We start from the raw sequence: 26977 nt of genomic DNA on the forward strand, positions 1-26977 counted from the left end.
AAATCTAGATAAAAGAACTTAGTAATTCCAACTGGATATATGCTAGAAATTTCTGCAAAAGTACTTTTAAATAAATTAAACAACAAAAGTTATTCTTAAATAAAAAATCTGATGTGAATGTACACCTTGTACGCCTATTAAATTACATATACCAATTTTTGCTGCACTTCATTTAAACTTATTTCATTTGAAAGTGAGATATAATTCTCCAATTTTTTATTAAAAGTGGACAGTTACACAATTACTAAAATATTATTTTTTATTAACATCAAATATTTATACAAATATTAATTCAACAATCTTAAATGAAATATTAGGATAGAGTAAACGTCCCTTAATTACTCTTTAAATAAATGTAAGACTTAGTATACGTATATAATACTATATCTTTTAAATTATTATGATGTAACTAACAATAGAATGAAAACAAAAACGAAACAGGAGAAGGTTACTAAATTTTATAGCGATATTTATTATCAAATAGACTGAAACAAATGAATAAATAAAAATTATAAATTATAATACAATTATAAATTATTTATAATACAATTATTATTATTTATTATACAATTCTAAATTATAATTTTCAATTAATATTAAATAATCAAATATTTCACCAAATCTGATGTGGACACTTCCTTGTACGCCTATTAAATTACACATACACATTTTTAAAAATACATAAAATCTTATTTCACTTACTTCTGATTTTTTATATATATATTTTTTTTTGGGCAAATATTGAATTATTTTTTATTGGAAAAAAATTTTACAATCAGAGGTTAATAATTGTTAATAAATCAATATATTTAAACTAACAAAAAAAGTCTGTAATGAAGTCGGATTTAAACCGATGTGCCTTCCCCTTGTAAGATCCAAATATTCCATAAATTAAAATTTTATTTGGCTATAACTCTGGAACCAATGAAAATAAGTACCACGTTGAAAAGCGCTCAATGAGGACTTATTACTGCAGTTATGGAAAAGTCCAAAATCCAAAAGATTTGGATTTTGGGTTTTTTTGAATACTTTCGGTCCAGTCGATTGCAGTCAAAAGGGGAGGCGCACAAGTAGATGTTACAGCAGTCCTAAACCCAACAGTTCAACATCCCACAATTAATCGTTTTTGAGTTATGCGACATACGAGTAACATACGCACGTAAGTACGTATATACGTACACACGTCAAGTCGAAACTAGTCAAAATGGATTCAGGGATGGTCAAAATGGATATTTCCGTTGAAATTTGAAAAGCGAAACTTTTCGCGATCACTTCAATTCGTACAAGGAAGTACAAAGCAGCGTGCAAAAATATAATTTTAATAAATAATTCTTAAGAATTAAAAAAAAAAAATTTCTGTAAATTACTGGAGGAAAAGAATTACTGGACAAAGATCGTAAATTTGTTAATAGCAGAATAGGGAACTAAAAGGAAACACGAAGGTAAAAGAAAAGAAGTAACAAGAAATTAAAATATAAAAGGTTCAGCCGAAGAAAAACATATATTTGAACAATAGAAATAATACGAGAAAATTCCAAAGAAAATACCAAGAATAACTGAGAATCGGATAAGAAAGAAGATTAAGGAATTAAATAATAATTAATTTTGTAACAAAAGGAATGAAGCGTAGAGGATAAAGATTTAATTCTATTTTCTCAATTGTTGTAGTATACTAGAGAATTCATTACATTTAGTAATTTAATTTTATTAAATAACCCAAGAGAAAATCTGCGAGTTAGCCGATCGATTCAATACTCCGGGAATCACTTATTTAAAGACTAAATAAGTAAGTTTTACTGTATAACGAAATAAAATTTTGTTTAAAAATATTGATTAGGATTTGTTTTTATATAATTGCAAGGAATATTGGAGGGAAATTGCATTACCAAAGACACACTTAATTTCCTATATCAGCCAATTAATTACTTGCAAACAGTTATCTCATACAGAGTGTTAATAACGTTATACACACCTCCCTGTTTAAAACCATTAATTTGTTGACATACATACTTACGTAATCAAATTATAATTATAAAGTAAATTGGTAAAAGGTTCAGAGCGAAGAAATTTTCAATGTATATAAACTGTCTTACTTTGGTAATTATACCAAAGAAAGCAGGGGCAGATAAATGTGAAGAATACAGAACAATTAGTTTAACTAGTCATGCATCAAAAATCTTAACTAGAATTCTATACAGAAGAATTGAGAGAAGAGTGGAGGAAGTGTTAGGAGAAGACCAATTTGGTTTCAGGAAAAGTAGTGGGACAAGGGAAGCAATTTTAGGTCTCAGATTAATGGTAGAAGGAAGATTAAAGAAAAACAAACCAACATACTTGGCGTTTATAGACCTAGAAAAGGCATTCGATAACGTAGACTGGAATAAAATGTTCAGCATTTAAAAAAAATTAGGGTACAAATACAGAGATAGAAGAACAATTGCTAACATGTACAGGAACCAAACAGCAACAGTAACAATTGGAGAACATAAGAAAGAAGTCGTAATAAGAAAGGGAGTCCGACAAGGATGTTCCCTATCTCCATTACTTTTTAATCTTTACATGAAACTAGCTGTTAATGATGTTAAAGAACAATTTAGATTCGGAGTAACAGTACAAGGTGAAAAGATAAAGATGCTACGATTTGCTGATGATATAGTAATTATAGCCGAGAGTAAAAAGGATTTAGAAGAAACAATGAACGGCATAGATGAAGTCCTACGCAAGAACTATCGCATGAAAATAAACAAGAACAAAACAAAAGTAATGAAATGTAGTAGAAATAACAAAGATGGACCACTGAATGTGAAAATAGGAGGAGAAAAGATTATGGAGGTAGAAGAATTTTGTTATTTGGGAAGTAGAATTACTAAAGATGGACGAAGCAGGAGCGATATAAAATACCGAATAGCACAAGCTAACCGAGCCTTCAGTAAGAAATATAATTTGTTTACATCAAAAATGAATTTAAATATCAGGAAAAGATTTTTGAAAGTGTATGTTTGGAGTGTCGCTTTATATGGAAGTGAAACTTGGACAATCGGAGTATCTGAGAAGAAAAGATTAGAAGCTTTTGAAATGCGGTGCTATAGGAGAATGATAAAAATCAGATGGGTGGATAAAGTGACAAATGAAGAGGTGTTGCGGCAAATCGATGAACAAAGAAGCATTTGGAAAAATATAGTTAAAAGAAGAGACAGACTTATAGGCCTCATATTAAGGCATCCTGGTATACTCGCTTTAATACTGGAAGGACAGGTAGAAGGGAAAAATTGTGTAGGCAGGCCACGTTTGGAATATGTAAAAGAAATTGTTAGAGATGTAGGATGTAGAGGGTATACTGAAATGAAACGACTAGCACTAGATAGGGAATCTTGGAGAGCTGCATCAAACCAGTCAAATGACTGAAGACAAAAAAAAAATAACTGTCAACAATTTTTTAAACCGTTCATTTCGAGCATTGATACAACCAATTTATTTCTTCACATTTCACAGAGTGATTCACAAGAAGAATCTAGCAAACTTTCAAGACATGTTTTACTGGTGAAAATAAAAAAGCAAATTCATATAAATATAGGTTCGGAAACGCTTCGTTAGCGAGTGCCGGCTGGCAAAAGATTTCATCCTGATTTCTTAGCTATCGATAAACTTAAAGAGAATGTAATACTGACTTAATTTTTTTAAACAATTTTGTTATTAAAATAAATACATTTATCTCCTATAAATGGAAAAATCATAAGTTCTTAAACCAGAGAAATATTTTTTAATAATGGAATCCATAATATGATTCTTTTAGATTTACAAAAACTAAACAAATATCTACACTTATTATTTATTTGTATTTGTTATATTTTTATACCAGTAGAAATAGTCATACCATTATTATTAAGATCACAAAAATTACACCTTTCTTGAATAATGCTTATTCAAACCCTTTGTCATTTCTTTTATAACTCAGACTACATTTATCACACCCTTCTAATCACGAAGTGGTAAGGAAATTAAAGTGAACTATTAAAAATTGTTATAAAAAAAACGACGAATTTATTATTCAAATAAATTTACCTAAATTTCGTTGACTAGTTATTTGGTGGCTGAGTATTTATTAATAAAATAAATGAGAAACTTTATATTAATTATTAATGTAATTCAACTTGTAGCATTCTTTTATTATTGAATAACTTTACAGAGCTCTACAAAGTAAAAAAATTAGCGTTTCATAAATTTCTGGTAGAACATCTCAAAAAAAAAAAAACTAACGTTTTTCTTTAGTATCACCTTTCAACGGAAACTTTAAAATAATAGTATTTTAAAGATTAATAATAGAAAAGAGAAAATAAGCATACGCTTATTTTGTAATTCTTGAAGGTAAGATCATAACATTTTATTTTTTCAATCAGTTAATTACAATGAGGTCAATCTTTAAAAACCCATATTTATTCATCAACCATGATTATTTTGTAAGTTGGACGAGCAAGTAACAGTAGTAATAGTTTACAGTAGTAATAGGGTAAACGATTAGATATGGTATTTACTGATCTCAATTGAAAAACATCAGTTCCTTTTTTATTATAATGCATATGTGTATATATGGCATGGATGAAGTCCTACGCAAGAACTACCGCATGAAAATAAAGAAGAACAAAACGAAAGTAATGAAATGTAGTAGAAATAACGAAGATGGACCATTGAATGTAAAAATAGAAAGAGAAAAGATTATTGAGGTAGAAGAATTTTGTTATTTGGGAATTAGAATTACTAAAGATGGACGAAGCAGGAGCGACATAAAATGCCGAATAGCACAGGCAAAACGAGCCTTCAGTCAGAAATATAATCTGTTTACATCAAAAATTAATTTAAACGCCAGGAAAACTTGGATGATCGGACTACCTGAGAAGAAAAGATTAGAAGCTTTTGAAATGTGGTGGTAGAGGAAAATGTTAAAAATCAGACGGGTGGATAAAGTGACAAATGAAGAGGTGTTGCGGCAAATCGATGAACAAAAAAGCATATGGAAAAATATAGTTAAAAGAAGAGACAGACTTATAGGCCACATATTAAGGCATCCAGGAATAGTCGCTTTAATATTGGAGAGACAAGTAGAAGGAAAAAATTGTGCAGGCAGGCAACGTTTGGGATATGTAAAACAAATTGTTAGGGATATAGGATGTAGGGGGTATACCGAAATGAAACGACTAGTACTAGATAGGGTATCTTGGAGAGCTGCATCAAACCAGTCAAATGACTGAGGACAAAAAATGTGTGTGTGTGTGTGTATGTGTATGTGTGTGTGTATAACTAAGAAGAATTGTATTCAATGTTTTTAGTACGGCGAATAGTGAGCTACTGCTGTAACTGATTTTCCCCTTCTACTATTGGATAAGATGATACGTATTGTAACAACTAAGAGGAATTGCAGTATAAGAAATGTGCACGTTATTGGCTCGTAATATCAACTAGTCTTGACGTCACGGTGTAAGCTGTCACGTTCTTCTTTATTTCTCTTTATTTAGCAGAGAGGTATACCTCCTAACAACGGTTAATATAAATATTGTGAGAGAAAACGAAAAAAGTACTAACTCCTCAGTATTACACCTCAATTTTGCGATATGCATCTTTTTAGGTATTATCAATAATGTACTTCAAAGAATGATTCATTACTAAATCTAAAATGATATATTTGTTCTATAATATTTATTTTTTAACCGTTTCAGATTAAAAAGCAATTTTTTATGATGCTTTTTTTATGAGGAATGCGTATTCCTAAAGAATCAAAATTATTTTACATTTATATGATAATGAAAAATTAATTTGCTAATGTCTCAAAATTCATCAGAATTCGAATCAAGAATCTTACGGATGAGAAACAGACGCTATTATTTTGAAGATAACTGGAATAATGATCTCAATTATCCTTCATTGTTAGAATAACATATTTTATATAATTTATAATCTCGTGAAATTAATAAAAAAAAATTTAACCTTTTTTTGCCGGGTAACAATTTTACCCAGCATAATAACTCTTTAAAGGGCTAAGGAATACAAATGGATTACCGACACACAGCTTGTTAGATCATGAAAAAAACAAGATGTTTTGATCAAAAACTACATGGTAAAAAAAATTATCATTACCAGGATAATTTTTAGATCAAAAACACTATTCTATAATTTATTTTAAAAGAAAACAACACTTTTTTTTCATAAAGATGTAAATTAGTAACTTTACTCCCTTAGTCTTTCAAATGCAAAAAAAAAAACAACAGTTTGGTTTATTTTTAACAAATGAAAAGGTCGAATAAAATTCTGAACGTATGCAGCTCAGATCTTAAATCAACGAAGCAAAAGCTATTTTTTCTTCCTGGTAAGTTACAGAATTCCCAAGTGAAATCTAAAGGTAGCGAAAACTCTTTGTATTCAATCACACTTAAACGGCGGATCTCAATGAAATTTTTAATACAAAGAAATATTTTAGAAAGTATTACTTTTAGAGCACCACGTATATATATATATATATATATATATATATATATATATATATATATAGCGGTATTTATTTCTTATCAAAAATATTTTTAAACTTTTATAATTTTAATAAATTAAAATTATAAATTAAAAATAAATCAATATACTTCACTGAATTTTTAGTTTAATAATAAATAAACAAATAATATATACAGTACATCATTATTTTCATAATTCTGTAATCATTATTACTATTATTAGAGAGTGCTTAAGTATATTCATTTAAGATTTACTGTAGCATATTAGTAGAATTATCATGGCATTGACAACTGTAACCATTAAAAATATTATTTCTCTTTCACTATTTGGTTCTAGATAAAAATACATGCAATACGCAGTAAATTAAAAACCTACTAATTAAAACCATATTTTTATATTACCATTATAAAACCACCATTATAATTATAAAACCATATTTCATAAATAAGAACAGTAATCATTTAATTTTCGTACGAACATATTTCTTTAGTACAGAGTTAAATAGATTTTTACTTTTTTATCTATGGTGAGAAAGTTTCCGATAGTTGCCGTGATGTGCAATTTTACAACTTTTATAAAGAAGAAACTTATAGAAAATTACATCCCTGTTCTGTCTTGTTTATTACAGAAAAGAACAGATAAGCCTACAAAATTAAATACTTAGATTAAAAGTGTTATTTTATTAATGTTTTTTTTCTTCTCAAATAACACACGATATCAAGAGATATAATCGAGAAAACACGTAATTTATTTTTAATCTGTAGAAAAAATTAAACATTTATAATAAAAATAAAAATTTACCGTAATAAAACTACTTTTAGGAACGATTTTACCATATTTATTGCTTAAAAAAAACGCAACCTGCTTCGTCAGATATAACTATGAGATTTGTTTTCTGGATACAGATATATTTTTGAAAGCCCTTCAATATCAGTAGCTTAAAAATATTCTAAGAAGTCTATAGCTGGAAAGAAACATTGATTTTGCTGCAACAATAGTTAAAAAAAAACAAATCATACTTTAAGTAAACTAAATAGAATATTAGTAATAGAATAAAATTAATTAAACAAACAAAGTCTCAAGGAAAATAATAAAATGTAAGCAAAAGCACAATGATTTTATTAGGTAAATTATAAATCGTATAAATAATTAATTCTTTTCACGATATGTTCCTCAACGATAGTAAAAGTTTTCATAGCAGATCATCTTGGCAACAGCGCATGTTACTATGGATATAAAGAACAACAGCTTTAAAGATTCTGATTGGCTTTCCACAAAGCGTCACTGAAATGAGTACGCCTGCTTTCTGTAACTAAGATGTACAGTCTTCTGCCAAGAATATTGTACTTGAATAGTGGATGTTCAATTAAAGAAAATATTGAAGATACAGAGCCGCTCCTTCTTGTTTAATCTGCTAATCTCATTAGGTAACATTATTACTCTGATGGACTAAATAAATGATGTAAAATGATATGAGAAATGAAATAAATAAATAAAATTATGATAAAAACTTACCAGACAATAGGTAACGCTTCTCTCATTTCATGAACCTTTTGCAATACTGCTGCGACATCTTCTCTATAACCCAATTCTATACGAGCCGTACAATGCCAACATTCCACCAAATAAACGAGATAAAGCATCGCCATAAAAGCCACTGGTATGTATATGTAGCCTTCGTCACATGGTGACATTTGTCGACTTGTCTTTATTGGGTATAGTGAAAAATTTATAACCACCTGTAAAAAAAAAAAATAATAAAAAATAAATTTATAATTATTAAAAGTCATAATTACATATTTTTTATTAGACATTTTCTAGAATACTCTAAAAAAAAATTAGTTTAATTACATTAAAGATTTTTAGGCGTCACAAATAAATAGCAATTATAAAAATTTATGATAAAACAAATTAATTATACTATTTTTAATAAATTTTTAAGATTTTTAAACGAAACATTCTTTGCAATTCAAATTTTGACAGTATGCCTTTTTCCGTCTATTTTGCTAAATAAATTTATAGTTACATAACATTCAGGAGAATGTGCTCGAGAAAGCTCTTTCCCCAAGCACCAGAAGAGACCAAGTCATCTTAACTCGGCTAAGGATTGGACACACCAGGCTTACCCACGCTCACCTAATTGGCTCTCATCAGAAGATCTGTGAAGCTTGGAAAGTCGAATGGTCCGTGTACCACCTGCTCTTTGATTGCCCAATCTTTGGAACCATCCGACAAAACTTAGACCTGGGTTCGGATATGAAATTTCTATTAAACCAGAACGAAGGTATAAAACGTCTATTGCGGTTCCTCTCCTCCAGTGGAGTCAAGAATACGATTTAGTTATTTTTATCTGATTTCTTTATTTTATTTTGTAATTATTGTTGCCACTTGTCCATGTTTATAATTTATTGTTCCTGTTTCTTTATTGTTTACTTTTGTTGATTGTGATTTTTGTTGTTTTATATAATACTACATGATAGTGTTACTGTAGTCGCTAATGACTATAACTTTTGATGCGACTGTAAATAAAAGCATTAAAAAAAAGATGTATAGTTATTAAAAGTCATAAGTACAAAACATTATACATTTCATTAGACAGTCTAAAATAAAAATAAAAAAACCGACAACACATTTATAGGACTTTCCAGTCACGCGGGTACTATGGGTTATTTTTAATGCACGAAAAAACACAGATACACACATAACTTAATTTAAAATATTTATAATTTTATTTAAATATAATATCTTTTCGTTTATTTAATTAAATGATTCTAACTAAAGCGCGTGTGCATACAGTATTTCATTCGCGCGGGTGTAGCGGTACTAATCGGCGACAGTCGGCACTAACTAAACTAATGTAATTTCACAACTTACCTAGTACAAATTTCGCATGTATGGTCGGCAGTCTGATGTGGCCGCGAGGCTTAACGCACCTGATACCTAGTTAAAAGGGCGATCGAGTTCGAGAGCCAGCCAGAACGAGTTAGTTTTTTACGCTTTAATTATTACTCATTTATTTTATTCTACCGCTCACCTGTGAAGTCAACAACATAGTAGTAGTAGTTTTTCCAAGTGGGGGTACGATTTTGCCAAAAAAACTTTTTTTCAAATATTGTTATTTTTATAATTATTAACAAATGTGCCTAAGAAAAAATTTGACCTAATTAGGCGAAATCTCGAGATAATAAGAGTGACCTAGCACTACAGCCTCACCCTCTTGACCTTGAAAATTTAATAGCATCAATGCTCTATGTATAGAAGTAATCTGACCAAGTTTGATCAAAATCGGTCTAGTAGTTTTGAAGATATAAGGTGATTTAGACGCCAACACTGAACACACACACGTACATACGAACATTAACATCCGGAAAATTTTCATCCGGTTTTTTTGGGTGCCTTAGAAGTCAAAATGTAAAGATCCGGTGAAAACCGTATATGCCCAAATCGGACCGATTACAATACTTTCCCTTCTAAAGCTATATCGCTATCTAGACGGGAAAGTAAAATTTTATTACGTTAAAGATTTTTAGGCTGAGAGATGTAATTAAATTGTAATGATTACTTGAGCATTTATCACATATAAATACCAAATCCAAAATTTATTAATTCATTTGTTTATTAATTTAAGAAATTAATTTCCCTGAACGATTTGTTTGTTTTTTAAATCAAACGTTTCTTCGCAATTTAAATCTTGACCGATAACTTTTTCTGTCCATTTAAATCATTATTAATGCAGTTTACGTATTATCTTATACCAATTTTTACGATAAATAACTAAAACCAAAAGGGTCATCTAAAAATAATAGCAATTCAACATATAAATTAGTTTTACTTTTAGTAAAATTAATACAAAAAGTTTAGTAAACAAAGAAAACCCTCCATTTCGTCTTATTGCAAAATATGTTCCCGTAGACTAAAATTCATTACATTGTAGTAGTAAACTCATATTTTACTCTTTTCCTTTTTTTAAAAAAAAAAGTCAATGTATACCTACATATAAAGCTTGGTGTCAGATTTAGTAATAAGCGTAGAGTGGGGTCAATCGATTTTGACTATGACATAACCAACGGCCATTACCTTTTTACACGTTCTACCAACACAATCTCGTACGTAAGTATTAGTGATAAAATAGGATGGAGGAATAAATGTATAATTAATTCCTTGTTTAAAAGTTTCATCTTCAGTCTAATAGTAATTTAATAAAATAATAACAATGATAATGAAAACAATTTACATAACCGATTTAACTAATTGGTTTTGTCAAAATAAAATAATTATTATTCAATCTATCATGAATCGTGGAAACTTTAAAAAAAAAATACCCAGACAATGGATAATTTGTTTTCATAATTGAAAAAAAAATTAATAAAGAATTTTCAAAACGAAAAGAAATTAATTAAACATGAAAAAAAGGGTAAAACACATACACATACACCACGCACGCACGCCCACATTTAGGGTAGAAAAATAATCTTTGTATGTTTGATATTTTCCCATCAATGGGTTTTTTTGTTATTCAATTTATTTCAAATTCAAACGCTTCAATCTATTGTTTATGTTATAATGAGAATATTCAATTACTGTATAAATTTACAAAACAATTCATTTAGAACAGTTATTTCAAAGTTTTTTTTCTAAATAACGACCCATTTTTAGTGTTTATATCTTAAAAATAAAAAAAACCAAAAATAATCGGACAGTATTTTAAAAAGAAATAAAAAAATAATACCAAGTAAGTACATTTTAGAAATCAAATTCTATTTTTTTTTTTTTAGAGATATAACAATTTTAATGATAATTAAATTTTTAATTATGGCAAGATATTAAGGAAAATATAGCCTTATATTCTACCGCAGTTATTTTTCTGTTGAACTAAATCAATTTCATTTTTACTTCCTTGTACGAAGTAAAGGAAGTATTGTGATCGCGAAAAATTTCGGTTTTCAGATTTCAACGGAAATATTGATTTTTTCCATCGTTGAATCCATTTTGACTAGTTTCGGTGTGATGTCTGTACGTACGTACATATGTATATCCCATATCTCAAAAACGATTAGCCGTACCGTAGAACGTTGAAATTTTGGATTTAGGACTGTTGTAACATCTAGTTGTGAATATTCCCTTTTGATTGCAATTGACTTGAACAAAAGTGTCCAAAAAAGCCCAAAATCAAAAACAGAAATAGATTTTGGACTTTTTTTAACTGTAGTAATAAGTCCTCATTGAGATCTTGATATCATAAGTGATACCAAGATCATATTGATATCATAAGTTGTACTTATTTTCATTAGTTCCAGAGTTATAGCCAAATAAAATTTTAATTAATGAAATATTTGGATCTTGCAAGGGGAAGACACATCGGTTCGAATCAGACTTCTTCTTCTTTTTTTAAAATTTAAATATATCGATTTATTAATAATTATTAACCTTTCATTGTACATTTTTTTTACGATGAATAATAATAACTCAATAACAAAAAAAAAGAAGAATGAAAGAATATCAGAACATTTTAATGAAATAAAATTTTATGTTCTTTTCATTTTAAAAAAGCGTGTAAATGTAACTTAATAGGGGTACAAGGAAGTCATGTGTTCACATCATATTTTTTTAAAATAGGACAGATTGTATTTAAAATAAATTAAAACTTTTGTAAAAAAATAATTATATATATTTTTTAGTTTTATTATTATTTTATTTAAAGAATATTTATTAACTTATAGAAAATTATAATGTTTTTCAGTCTATAAAAGTTTTCACGATCTCCTCTTAATAAAAAATAAGATATTTCGTCTATTTTGTTTTTTGTTTTTTTCATTAAAAACCCATTAAAAAATATATAGAAAATTTGATTTTGTATTCCATACGATCATTTTTGGAAAAGAACATTTACTCAACTAAAGATATACGGTGACAAAATGAGCATCAACTGCGGAAAGTAGGGAACAAGAGTTTAATTTATACTGCATATTTCTCTACATTGTTGATACACAGAGTGTACGAAAACCCCTAAACAACTTTAAAACCGTTGCAAATAGAATACTGGAACTTTCAAGATAAGATATCGGTCAACTACTTTACCTTTTGACGAGAAATAGAATTTCAACCCCTTCTTGGGAAGTGGCTGAGCGGTCGTAACTCAGATATTTTAAATGGTAACACTCTTTGTGTGATACAAAATTATTTTAAAGGTTTCTTTAAGACAATAAAAAAGTTATAAATAAAAAGTTGTATTCAACACGAAAATTGGTTTTGTTCCAATTTAATGAGTAAATAAATAAAAATACTGCCCCCTAACCATGTTGATAAGCTGATTATTGATGGTCTCTTACCACTGCTACAAAATGTAGTTCACTTATTGTTGTGTAATATTCCATTTATAATGTTTCATTACTACACTGTAAGTTTCTTATGAAAATTTATTATGATCGGTTGGCTAATTAATTCTGTCTACCTTTACCACGTTTATAAACCATTTTTGTTATTTACATTTCTTCTTATCTTTTTTGTAATTGTTTTTTACTGAATTAATTTTTTCTGTGCTACCTGATAACATTGCTATCAACATAGTGTTGATAGCATTAGTTGAAAGGAGAGGTCACACTTTTAATGATGAGAGGATTTGGTGATTGAATTAGGTTGTATGATGAAGTTTGTAAATTGTTCAATATTAAATTTAATAAACGTAACCCTATTTCAAAAGGTACAGTGTCAAAAACCATCAAACAGTTTGAATAAATAGAGAACATAAGGGAAAACCAGGGAGGTCTAAATCTGCAACAAATACTAATAAAAAATCGAAGAATAAAGAATTTACTGAGAATCCTCATTCCTCGACTCAAACAACAGCAGGAGAACGCAACATTAACCAAAGGTCAGAAATTATGATGAACAATACTAGTACAGATCCTAATTTATTAAACAACATAGTTTTCAGTGATGAAGCTGCATTTTTTTTAAACGGCAATTTAAATCGCCAAAATCATCGATACTGGACTGATGATATTAATCATCACTGATATCGTGAGGCACATACACAGTATCCAGTCAAAGTTAAATGTATGGGCAGGTATTGTAAAAATCCACCGGTTTGGTCTAGTGGTGAACGCGTCTTCCCAAATCAGCTGATTTGGAAGTTGAGAGTTCCAACGTTCAAGTCCTAGTAAAGCCAGTTATTTTTACACGGATTTGAATACTAGATCGTGGATGCCGGTGTTCACGAATCGTCGAACTGAGACTGTACTAGACTACACTTCTTTTATACTCATACTTATCCAAAGAATTATCATGCATAATAATTTCTCACTCATAATAATAATAGTATATCTCTCATACATAATATCTGAAGTATTATCTGAACGGTAATTACCGGAGGCTAAACAGGAAAAAGGGAGAAAACAGAGAGAGAGAGAGGTATTGTTATTAAACGATTGATAGCCCCTATATTTATTGATGGAAATCTAATCGCAGTGAAATATGAGGCTTTGCTTCTCAACCATATCATTCAAAACATTTAAAACATTGTTTTTCCCAACTTCTAAATCATTTGGTTTCAACAAGATGATGCTCCGCCTCATTTCGGTCTTCAGGTACTTGAAATTTTAAATGATTTTTTTCTGGAAGACGGATTGGCCGAAGGGGTCAAATAGAATGGCCAGCGAGATCACCCTACTCGTCACCATTGGATTACTTTTTATAGAGCCACTTAAAAAGTATTGTTTATCATAATAAATCCAAAGATATCGATGATTTACAAAATAGAATTCGAGAATCAGCATAAAATATCACAGTAGAATCATTGAATAATGCAGTATCATCCTTTTACAACCGACTGGCACATTGACAAACAACAGAAGGAAGATACAGGGTGTCCCATATAAAACGCAACCCATTAATCACTCATCCATGAAATTTCAAAAGTCAAGCTTACTCCCTTACTCGTTACTGAAATGGACTCGTCCAACATCTGAACATCGCGGCGACGCAGTAGAACACTACCGATAGCAACAACAATGCAATCATAACGTTCAGTATATTGCTAGAGACAAGATGGTGTTTTCGCTACATGAACGTGTTTCCATTGTTGAGTCGTACTTCAGTACGAAATCAGTGGTTGCAGTGCAAGATTTGTTTCGCCATAAGTACCCGGAAAAACCGGCTCCTAACAAAACATCAGTATTAAGGTTAGTTGCAAAATTTAGAGAGACCGGTTCTGTTAATAACGAGGAACACAAAAGATCTGCGTCAGTGTTGAATACAGATAGTCACTGAAATCAAAGACCGATTACTCGCCTCGCCAAATAAATCGATCAGACGTTTGTCTGCTGAAATTAATTTGTCTAAATCATCTGTTCATCGGGCGACCAAACGATTACAATTACGACCTTATCGCATTCAAACGGTTCATCGACTTCTTGAGCCCGAAAATGAAAAACGGCTACAATATTGTCAACGGTTCCGTCGATTTCTTCGCGAGGGAATTAACGTTATGGATTCGGTATTTTTCACAGATGAAGCACGGTTTCATTTGGATGGCTACGTAAACAGCCAAAACAGTAGAATTTGGAGTGCTGAAAATCCCCACGTTTATTACGAAAAACAATTACACCCGCAGAAGTTTGGCGTGTGGTGCGCGATATCGCGGAAGAAAATAATCGGTCCGTTTTTTTCGAGTACACCATTAATGCAGAACGATATCAGGATATTTTATTTCAGTTCATCGCACTCTTGGAAGAGGAAGACAGACACTGGTGGCTACAACATGACGGTGCGATATCGCACTACGCAGGTTCAACTTCTGATTTCGTCGAGGAATTCTTTGGTAATCGTGTTATCGGTCGAGGCTTGTGGCCACCAAGATCTCCAGATTTGACTGCGGCGGATTTTTTTCTACGGGTTTATCTCAAAGAAAAAGCCTACAGCAACAAACCACAAACACTTGAACGATTGAAAGTCAATATTGAACAAGCTGTATTAAATATCCAGCCACAAACTTTCAAAAAAGTTGCAAGAAACGCCGTAAAAACAATCGAAGCTTGTATTCAAGAAGATGGTGGCCACTTCCAGCATTTACTCTAAATGTAAGGTAATGGATGGTAATAATAAAAATTACATTTACATTTACACATGCCTTTTTATTATTTCAATACCTACCAATATAAGGTTGGGTTGCGTTTTATATGGGACACTCTGTATTTCGAACATATATTCAAATGAAAAGTAAGTAAATAAGTAAACGTTATGCTTAATATTTTTTTTTTTTTTTTATTGTATCAAATATTTTAAAATTATTTATCTGTGATAACAGTTCCTTAAATTATTTATGTATTTTTTTAAAATTCAAACTTTATCCCGCCGCCATTTTGGACGCAGACGTCGTACAAATCTTGTATTAATGCCATTTCTCTTTCTTTTAAAAATACCTTTAAAATGATGTATCATTTTTAAATAAACTAAACAATTTGCATAAACTGAACAATAATAAACAACATTAAGTGATCATATTTAAGTTCGAATATCACTTATATTTCAATGGTGATAATAAAATGATATGCTACAAGATATTTGGCTCTTTGAAAAAAAGGAAAACTTTTTTTCGAATTCACGATCCCCAGATGAAAGACCAAGACGCTACTACTACGCTACGGAGATTGGCATTTCACTCTTCAATTTCCATAATTCTTACATGGGATGCTTTTTTTTTATTTGGGGGTGTTATCATTTTAAATATTTGAGTTACAACCCCTGGGTCACCCACCCCCACATAAATTCTATTTCTCGTCAAAAGGAGAGCAATTGATCTCAGGATCTTATCCTGAAAGTTACAGTATTCTATCTGGAACGGATTTGAAGCTGTTGAGGGGTTTCCTTACTTTTGACTCGTTCGTGTATGTTGGATTAATGAAAAAAAAATTTACACATTAAATTAATGAAAATTTTAAAGTTAAATTAAATATTTTATTCTGAGATATTATTTGAAGACTGCAAAAGAAAAATTATAAAGAATATCGTAATATTATCTGTAAAATGTTACAGATGAAATAACAAACATGGTACAAAATAAACAAAGACTACAGAAGACAGTAGTAATATATTTATTTTATATATCAGTCAGTCGCTGGATATACAAACGTTACACCATAGAATGAAAAGAAGATACAGAAATAATATTTGCGTTACATTTCCAACTACCTGTTTTTATAAGAATATATAAACAATAAATACAGAAAATTATTTATTTATTTATTTATTTTTTTTAACTGAATTTTTACGGGCATCGACTGCTAAGGTCATTAGCCCTCGTCACATTCTTTAAAAGAAATTATTATCTCCATCAGGATCGTCATATGTAAGGGTGTAAAGGGCCCTTACATTTTATTTAAAAACACAAACTTCACAATAAACATTAAAACATAAAAGACAAGGACAAGCACAAACACTTACGGGGTGTAAAGGGCCCCAATATTAAAATTTGAGATAGGTTCTCAAAAGACCATGAAATTAAAATTAAAATTAAACTTATCAATACCATATCTTTCTTTCTTTCTTCTACGAAGTCTCATTTATAGTTTGTTTAAGCACCCTCGGGGCGACCAGAACCGCCGTTGAGCAGTATATCAGTCGTGCCAGGGTGCCGTGGCAGTTGAATCCTTCTTATATCAGGCCATAGGCATGCACGGCGTACACCCATAGCCTCGCGCCCTCAATCCACCCTTGAGGGTCCCCCATGCCATCATCGGACACACCCCGACTCACTGCTCTTGAATGCAGGTGAGCCAAAATGGCCTAGGCAAGAGGGCTACCTCCCGTCACTATACGTGCCACGCTTCGAGACTCCCTTATATGTATATATAAAACTACCGCTTAGAGTATCTTTTACCACAGCTTTAAACTTCCATTTTATAGACTTTTAAGAAGTCCACTGGCGTGTAAAAATGCAACTATATTTTCTTAATTTCCATTATCCAGATCAGCACTAATATTATTTGTAAGACGGAACCTCTTTCTGAGGTCCTCATATATGGTACACTCTTCTATTAGATGCTTGATTGTCAGTGTTTTATTACAAACACCGCACATTGGTCTCACTTCGCCGGTTAACAAATATAAATTTGTTAATCGAGTGTGACCGATTCTAAGACTGGTCACCGCTACTTGTTCACGGCGAGTCAACTTAAAGTCGCTTTTCCATTTGTAAGGAGAAGTTTTAACTGAGTTTAATTTTGTATTTAAACTCCTCCATTCAGCGTTCCACTTGTTTCTTACTATGTTTGTTAGACGGTTTTTAACATCTGTCACTCTTACAGGAAATGCATCCAAGTCATCGCAGACTGTTTCCTTTCTGGCAGCTTCGTCTGCGATTTCATTACCTGTAACACCAGCATGCCCTGGAGTCCATACAAATACGCATCGCTGTCCTCGTTGTTTTAGTACGTATAAAATGGACAGGATATTATTTATTATAATAAAACTTTCTTCTGTAAAATACATACAAATGCAATTTAAAAAAAAAGTGAAATATTAATGGTCTGTTTCACTAAATGAAAAAGGAATACACATTATTTAATAGAAGGTAATTATTATTAAATAAATAAATAAATCAATCCCCTACCGAGTTGAGAAAATGTTTATAAATAACTTTTTTATGATATTACACAACAATGATCTGTTTCTTTATCGGACCCAGATTTTCTTATCATTATGACGCAAGCATTATTAGTGTTTCATTATATAGTCGGTCCCACTAATGCATAAACTGAACAATAATAAACAACATAAGTGATCATATTTAAGTTCGAATATCACTTATACAGAGTGCTTTTTAGTCCTGTTACCCAATTGTTAATGTCTGGTAATTTTTTTCTAAGAAAGGGAAATTTTGTTTTGTGACACGAAGTTGGTAGCGCTGTTCAACCGGTATAGATACGGCAGGGTGAGTTGATTCTCCTTGAGCTTCTACCATAGAACAACGAGTTTTCATTGTTGAACAATATTTTGCTACGAAATTGTACGCGAGTGTAAAAGAATCATTTCAAATTAAATTTGTTGGTGTTCCTCCGCCAGAAAAAAAAAGTCAATTTCTAAGCTAGCAAACCGATTTCGAGGGACAGGTAGTGTTTGCGATAGAAAACGTAGTGGTCGACCAACTTGCTTTACAGATGACGTTTTAGAGAATGTGAAAACAAGATTGCTCAATTCTCCACGGAGAAGTTTACGAAAACTTTCCACGCACGTTGGTTTGTCGTATTCGAGTTTCAGAAAGCTACTAAAAAATTGAAATTGTAACCGTATTGCGTACAATTGGTCCAAGAGCTTCAGCCTCCAGATTAAAACAAGCGATTGCAATATTGCCGTTGGTTTACGTCTCTCTCGTAAATGATAACGGAATCGAATTTTTAAACAGTGTTCTTTAGTGATGAAGCTTGGATCCATCTCGATTGTTATGTGAACAGTCAAAACTGTCGAATTTGGGCGGTTGAAAATCCTAACGCTTTACAAGACAAATCTTTGCATCCTGAAAATATTGGTGTGTGGTGTGCGATATCTCGTCATCGTATAGTCGGAGCCATATTCTTCGAATAGACAGTAAATGGTGAAGTATACAGAAATATTGTGCCTCAAGAACGGTATTGGTGGTTTCAGCAAGACGGCGCTACATGGTACACGTCTCGAGAAACCATAGATTTTCTCAAACGTTCTTTGATGATCGAATAATAAGCAAGGGCTTATGGCCTCCAAGGTCCCCAGACCTCACATCGCCTGAATACTTTTTGTGGGGCTATATTAAGTCCGAGACCTTCAAAAACAATCCTCCCACTATTGATGAACTTAAAAGTCAATAATTACAGACTTAATCACGAATAATTCCAATACAACTCTTAAAAAGGTTTCTGCTAATATGCTGTAAAGAGTCCGTGCGTGTATAACCGCAAGGGGTAGGCATTTTGAGCATATTCTTTAACAATTATGTAAGTAATAGCTTTTTATTAAATCTCTTTTGTATGTAACAAATACATTTTTTTATTCCACCTAATTTTCCCTTTCTTAAATTACATTTAAAATTGCGTAACAGGACTAAAAAATCACGCTTCTGTATTTCAATGGTCTTAATAAACTGATATGTTACAAGATATTTGGCTCTTTAAAACAAAATGAGAAATTTTTTTTATCGGGATTCGAATTCCGGATCTCCAGATGAAAAACCAAGACGCTACTACTACTACTACGCTACGTAGATCTGCATTTCACCCTTCAATTTCCGTAATTCTTACATGGGATGCTTGTTATTTTTGTGTCTGGATATACTATTTTTGTTTGTGATATGAGTAATATAACTCAACATCTATAATAAATAATTTGAAAAATTAAATAATAATCTTGGAATATACTTTTTTATTTCCGTAACAAAGGTAAATATATCCTTAAATGGGGATCTAACTAAACGGTATACATAATTCAGTTTAATTTCCATAACCGCACAATTCCTACGATTAACAAGGATTTCCCTTAAATAAAGCTGGGGCTAATCTCAGATGGGTTTTAAATATCTGATGAGAAAACAAACTTATATATTTCTGAATTTGTCAATTAAAAGTCATTAATCAGTATTGTGCCACCATCTACGTAAACGAGATGTCTGCATGATGTGATTTTATATGCGAGAGATTTTCCATAAAAAGGATCAAGGAAAAAGGGAAAGAAATAAGTTGGTGATAATGAGAAGACTTATCCCCCTCAAAAAAACGAAGACTACATTTTGGATAGCTCAAGGCCGTGGGTATTTATCTCACTCTTAGTTCCTCGGGATTGGGATATTTTAATTCAATATGGAAACGACAGAGTGCAGTCATTGACCAGTTCAAAAATGTACCCGAAGTAAATTGCTTTTGCTCTAGATACAGAGTTCACAACTCTATGCCCGCGGGGACAATAGCGCCCGCCATCCAGTTTCTATGTGCCCGCCGCAATGGAATTAGATGGCCCAATTGAATAGTGGCAAATAGAGATGAGCTTCCCGCCTCTGTGGCGCGAGTGGTAGCGTCTCGGCCTTTCATTCAGAGATCTCGGGTTTGAATCCAGATCAGTCACGGCCTTCTCGCATAATACAACATTTTCATTTCATCTCATCCTCTGAAGCAATACTTAACGTTAGTCCCGGAGGCTAAAAAAATTAGAGATCGGTAGTATCGAATTCTTCAGAGTATCGAATACGAATTCGGTATTGATAATTTTTAATCGGAAACTTTCGATACGCATTGTGCCTGATAAAAGTAAAAGGAAATCGAATTCAAAATTCTCGTTCGATTTGCTCTGATAGCAATACAAGTACTGTGTATTTGAATGCAGCTGTCCGGCCACCTTTCTGATCTTCACAATACTTAAAAGAAACCTTATATTTGATGTATAGATCTAAAAGAGGTTTGAGAGTGAAGGAATAAAAGAGACATAGGAATTAAAGGAAGTTAATTAAAGGGTGTAGCAATAACGGCTGAGGACTGAGCGAGTCATTTTTGTTACATTTTAGAATTGCTTTATTGAAAAAAATAAAAAAAATATTTTAACCCCAAAATTGAAATTTCTATGAAGTTGGCTCTTGCTGGCTAATAGATGTGAGCTTTCTCACAAATATCATGGAAAAATTGAATTCTTTAAACTTGAAGTTGAAAAGACAAGCATGTGCTAAAATGATAGGTTTAAACTCATGTAATGTAAAACAAATTTCATGAAAATCACAGCTGCAATTAGAATCTCCTGTACATTTTCCAAAATGGTAAGCGACAGTGAATTTAACTTATCATTTGTTAAGCGTCTTCAACTACTTAGAAAAGCGAATTCACAGTTTATTGTCACCGAGCCAATGGTCTCTTTTTTATTAATCCTTTTACCAAGTAAATGCAATAGACATAGCAGTGCAATGCGTGCTTGGAATGAGAGTTGCAAAGCTCGTTCCAGTTAAACATTAAAGAACTGGAGCTTGAAATTTTCAATTTTCAGAATATATTTGCTCTAATCCCATATATCATACAAGAACTTCTGGAATTTAGTGGATAGAGAAAGGTTTCCATTCATTAAAAGAGCAGGCATATAATATCATTGTTCGATTCCACACACCTTTACAAATCATTTTTGTCAACCATCAATATAAAAATCAAAATATAGATCTCGACTCATTGATAAGCACCTTGATAATTGGTTACGAACAGGAATATCATCATACATTCTAATTATGAGACACAGGCCAATGAAACCTAATGTCAAAGATAACACTGATTTTGAGACAGATTTTTTTATATTATGTAAACTTAAACTTTATATGTATTCATTTAATAAAAGAATTGAAACAATTTTTTATGTATTTTAATAGTAAAAATTACAGAAAGAAATAAACATTTTTTTTGGGTATTATTTGTATTATTAACATTCAACATAAATTAGTTTTGAAATAGATGGTGCACGCTGCCCTACCGGTATTTTAAAATATGCTCTAGGGTACAAAAAGATTGGAAACCCCTGATTTAAATAATACAACCAACTACGAACACGCTAACTTTTACCTAAAGAAAAACCTTATATGGTACACAATTATGCGGCACATAAAAGTGTCCAACTGTATAGACCGTAAAGTTGGAGGCACTATTAATACATTTCAAACAAATCAAAAATCTTTGTACCGTTTCAACCAATCAAATAGGTACTTTTCTTAATCACTATTCCCAAATGAGATGTTGGAAAGTAATTTTCAAACCCCACGACAATAGTAGAGTAAAAGAATAAGTTATCAATATTCAAGAAATATTTTTATGTATTCTAAACTTCATACCTTAAAATAATTTGGAAGAGAGTTAAATTGATATATATTTTTATAACTGTAGCAGGTATTTTTATTAACAAATTAGACTAAATAAGATCACAAGGGTAAAAGTAATTACTTTGAAACTCATTATAGTAGGAGAGAGGGGTAAATTTTAAGCTTAAAATAGTTAAAAAAGTTCACAAATATTAATGCCGATTTCTTACTTATATTTTAAGTATAATCCCATTTAAAATGAACTAAACGAAAGCAAACTTGGCTTTGTAGCAAAATTCATTCGCTAATTCATTGTTTTATTACAGTTCTTAAGTTCAACTATCGATTTGGGTTTTTATTTTTGTTTTGTTTTCATTAACAGTGTATAAATAAAATGTTACGATGTAGAAATCATTGGTCAAAAGAAATAAATAAGTTATCAAGAAAATAAATTATCGAATGTTAAATACAACAACTGAGGCGCACAAGCCACCTGGTAAATGTTTAAGACTTCCATCAGGCAACAGATGCTCATCCCTTCCAATACACTTTAGAAGGTCGGAGTATTTGTAGCCAAAATAGGAGAGGCACTTTATTGTTGAACGATTATCAATTTATCAATAATATTTATATACATTGCAACAAAAATTATTTCTCTTCTAATAATTAAAAAGCTATCCAAGAAAAAATATGTTATTCCAACGTCTGTGCACTTGTGCGTGAGCAGGCAGACAGTGACACCAATGAAATCATTCACGAAGGACAGATGGACCCGCAAGTTAATCCCGGACTTCCAGATATGACTGGACCACAAGCACGGGGAACTGGAGTACGAGTTGACTCATTATCGGACACGGGGGTTTCAAAGTTCCTGTTTACGTGGACGTTGAGACTCTCTGCGGAATGTGAATGCTGGGAGGAGTATCTACATAACCCACGATGTTCGTGTGCGATAAGTACCTGCAGCATAGAGAGAGAAGTCAGCTTGCTTTCCTCAAATAACATCATGGGAACAACGAAGCGAACCGAATGGACATGGCACATGCTGCTACGTATATTGTCAGGTTATCCATCCGAAGATGGCGGAAGAAGTGCAAGACTAAATAATTCCTACTGAGCCTCCCGCACACTAAAAAAAAAAAAAGTGAGATCAGCAATGATGTTGTGAAGTGGCACAAGTCATATGTCATATATGGAATGTTGTGATAATACCGTAAGGTGGATGTTATTGAGGAGGAGGGATTTTAGTGGATAGGTCTTTGCAAGGGAGAGTTCCACACTACCATGGAAAAGATTCCCCTCCACCGAAAAAGGCGGTGTCACCACCGATAATAAAACAACATCATGTTTTAATACTACTAGAATAATAGTAACTTTACCATCACCATACTCGACTGGCATTCTTTGAATATCTAGCATTTTTACGAAGATCAGAACATGCAGTATAAAGTTATTAAAGCAACAATCATTTTCAATACTGTGCCGCGTATGGAAAGACCTAATTGAATTACAAACATTTGGCCAAATTCCCATTTGAATTTGGTTAAGTAAAATTAATTGAAGTGAATTTTCGTAATGAATAAATATTAGACGTGATTTTTGTTTATTTTGGATAAAGAGAATAAATCACCTGAACTGAAACGTTTTGTAAAAAAAGCTGGAAAAGATCAATGTAAAAACTTAAAAAATTATTTTACAGCCCGTTTTTCTACAATAGTTTGGTAAAACTCATTTTGCCATAACAGAATCGTATCGTTGATATTTTTATAAAAATCTCGAAAATCAATATTTTTTTACGCATCTTTGGAAGACGTGTTTTTCAAACTCCATTATTTTCATTAAACAGTTACAAAAAATGTGGGGTTAATATTCCGGTATATTAAAATTTGTACTTTTCATTTTATCCTTAATAAATTTCACATTATTTTGTTCGCCGTTTACCCGGTGAGGTTTTAAGATTAATTTGTCATCATAATTAAAACATTTCTAATTGAAACAACTTTTCATAGAAAATAAACAGATTTACAAAACTTTTTATAAATTGTAGTTATTTATAAATTTTGTGATATAATAGTATGAAAGATGGATGTTAGTAATAAAAAATATATATTAATCTAAAAACGTTCAATCAACTGCCAGTTGCACCGTTATTAGCAAAATATACCACATATGTAGATGAAGTAATAAAACTATTAACAATTATTTTTAATCGTGCACAGGCCGGCCTTAAGAGGATTTTATTGACATGTTTAAGCTGTCACAGTATATCATAATTTCTCCCACACATAATCTACATTAAAATTAAAAAAAAATATATATATTTTCCTTTTTCATATTTTATATGATGTTAATTTTATAAGTTTTTGTAAAATCAGTTAATAGTTTTTTGTAAAATTGTTCATTATTATGAAAAAAAAGAATCAGTTAGGAAAAAACCCTGGAAACCTGGAAAACAGGAATTAAATACTTTAAAAATCTGTAATTTTTATTTTTTTTTGTTTTGAAAGAGAGGGCATCAAAATCTATGGTCATTAGCCCGGAAGAAACTGGAATCGTATGAAAAAATGTTATGCCTGATCGGGATTCGAACTCGGGACCTCCAAACAAAATGCTTAGACGCTTACCTACTGAAATCTATAATTATTATTAAAATAATTCGGAGATATAATAAAATTTTATAAGGATATTGATAAAAATCAATATACTATACTTCTCTAGTGACGTTAAACAGAAAAACAAATGCTCCGTCTCTTTGTTGTAATGATGTTGGAGAAAAACTTATTTTTAATTTTTGTAGCGATTTTAACTTTTTTTTTTTTTTTTTTTCTAATTTATCATATAAGCTACAGATTGTACATAGGATAAAAAATGAATTTTTATAACGCATGAAAAACAGCAAACCTCAAACCTGACCGGCTGAGGTTATTTTTACGTCATGGAGTTGAGTAATTTTATTATTAATTATTTTAACTATTTAACATACACATACTTGAGAAGGAAAAAAAATCGGTTGTACCCTAAACTGACCACAAAATTAGTTTTTTCAGAAACCAAAGTTTAAAAAAAATTATGTAAAATAAAGAATTAGATAGTTTAGAAGAATATTCTATTCGTTATTAATGAGAAATATTTCATCGTTGAATAACGACGATAAGAGGCCAATTAAATTTTTTAAATGTTTTGTAAAAATTTGTTATTATAAAAATAATTAAAACGGTTACTACTAGATAAGGATTATGCCCTCATTTGAATTCTATTTATAAGAAAGAAAAAGAGAGGATAACTATTTGATTGGCTTAAGTCTCATGCCGTCTTTATCTTCTGCAAGATGAATTTTTATCTTATCCAATTATATTCATCGGTTGTGTATTATTTCATAGTGTGCAACCTAAGTTAGGAATTTCAATAGTTTAGGTACGTTTTAAATTAAATTTCAACTATAAAATAGGTTTGTTTAAAACGAGATTGCACAGCTTTTAATCAACAATTATTTTAATTTTATAAGCATGTAATATTTTTGACTAATGTTCACTTAATTATTAATATTACTATTTTATATATATTTTTTTAATATTAATTTACCTATTTCTATTTATAATTTAAATAAAATATTTTAACAACTGATACGGTCATCAGAATTTAGGTTTTTAATTTTTTTTTTAAATGGCTTTCGATTGTTTTCTCTTTTCAGATTTATTAAAATAATCGTTTTAATTTATACGCAAAAAGTTAAAACTGTCTAACAATAGGGAAAAATATTAAATTCTCTATTAATCTCCTTAAGCCTAAAAAATATCTAACAAAAAGAGTTTTTTACTTTATTGTAAAACTCAAGAGCTATGATGTAATAAGAAAAATATGGTAATCAATAAAAAAAATGGAGTAAGGGTTTTTTCTCATTTCTCGACGTTTCATGACCCAATGTCTCCAAAAAACAAATGTGAGGATAATGTTCGTACTATATTGGCATGTTTGAAGCTTAATAACTTTTGACCGGATAAACAGATTCTAGTGAAATTTTGTACGATGACTCGTGTACATGGGAAAATTTGTTGGTAAAGTTTTAGGGTTAATATCTCTAGGGAGGAATAAATAGATAATCTATTGGGGTCAATTTTCTTTAAGTTTTCAAACATAAACAATTTTATATTAAGCGAAGTAAATGCATGCATGCATAAAATACCATTAAAAAAAAATTTACCGCTAAATTCCTCCTAAAAAACGAAAAAAAAAATTTTTATTTACTGCATATTTTATGTCTTCTAGGCATAGTAATGGTGCACATGACCCCCCCAAAAAATGCTTTTGGGGCAATATTGTAGGTGAAAGAGCTATCAAAGTTTAAAAATTAGATTTTTTTAAACTTTTAAAAAGTATTTTTAATAATAATTTACAATAAAATTTCATCTTAATTCACCCAGCCCACATCCAAAAAAACAAAATCGTAGGTATCTTTTTATTGGTTGTATATTTTTCGGTGGATTTTTTTATTAGTTTCTTCCATTTAACATAGTAAAAGTAAATTTTCAAAAACGTTTCTTGAAAAATTATTTTGGACGTGAGGGGAGCAGAAAAAAAAAATACCAATTTTTAAACTTTTTTTGTTTATTTAGACATATAATGATAATTTTACAATAAAACTTCATCGTAAATTATCCCTACCCAAAAAAAAGAATCTTAGGTAAATTTTTTCAT

The 26977-nt window shown here is 30.7% G+C and overlaps 1 protein-coding gene across 1 annotated transcript in view; it reads right to left on the bottom strand.

The window, feature by feature from the left end:
• The window catches only part of LOC142331533 (transmembrane protein 151B-like), a 452942-nt gene that overhangs the window by 73614 nt on the left and 352351 nt on the right, over positions 1-26977 (bottom strand). The window contains exon 3 of the mRNA XM_075377518.1: positions 8014-8237. Within this exon, the coding sequence (XP_075233633.1) occupies positions 8014-8237 (224 nt within the window). The remainder of the gene's footprint in view (positions 1-8013; positions 8238-26977) is intronic.

The sequence above is a fragment of the Lycorma delicatula genome, chromosome 10 (assembly GCF_047948215.1).
Source record: "Lycorma delicatula isolate Av1 chromosome 10, ASM4794821v1, whole genome shotgun sequence".
Lineage (NCBI taxonomy): Eukaryota > Metazoa > Arthropoda > Insecta > Hemiptera > Fulgoridae > Lycorma > Lycorma delicatula.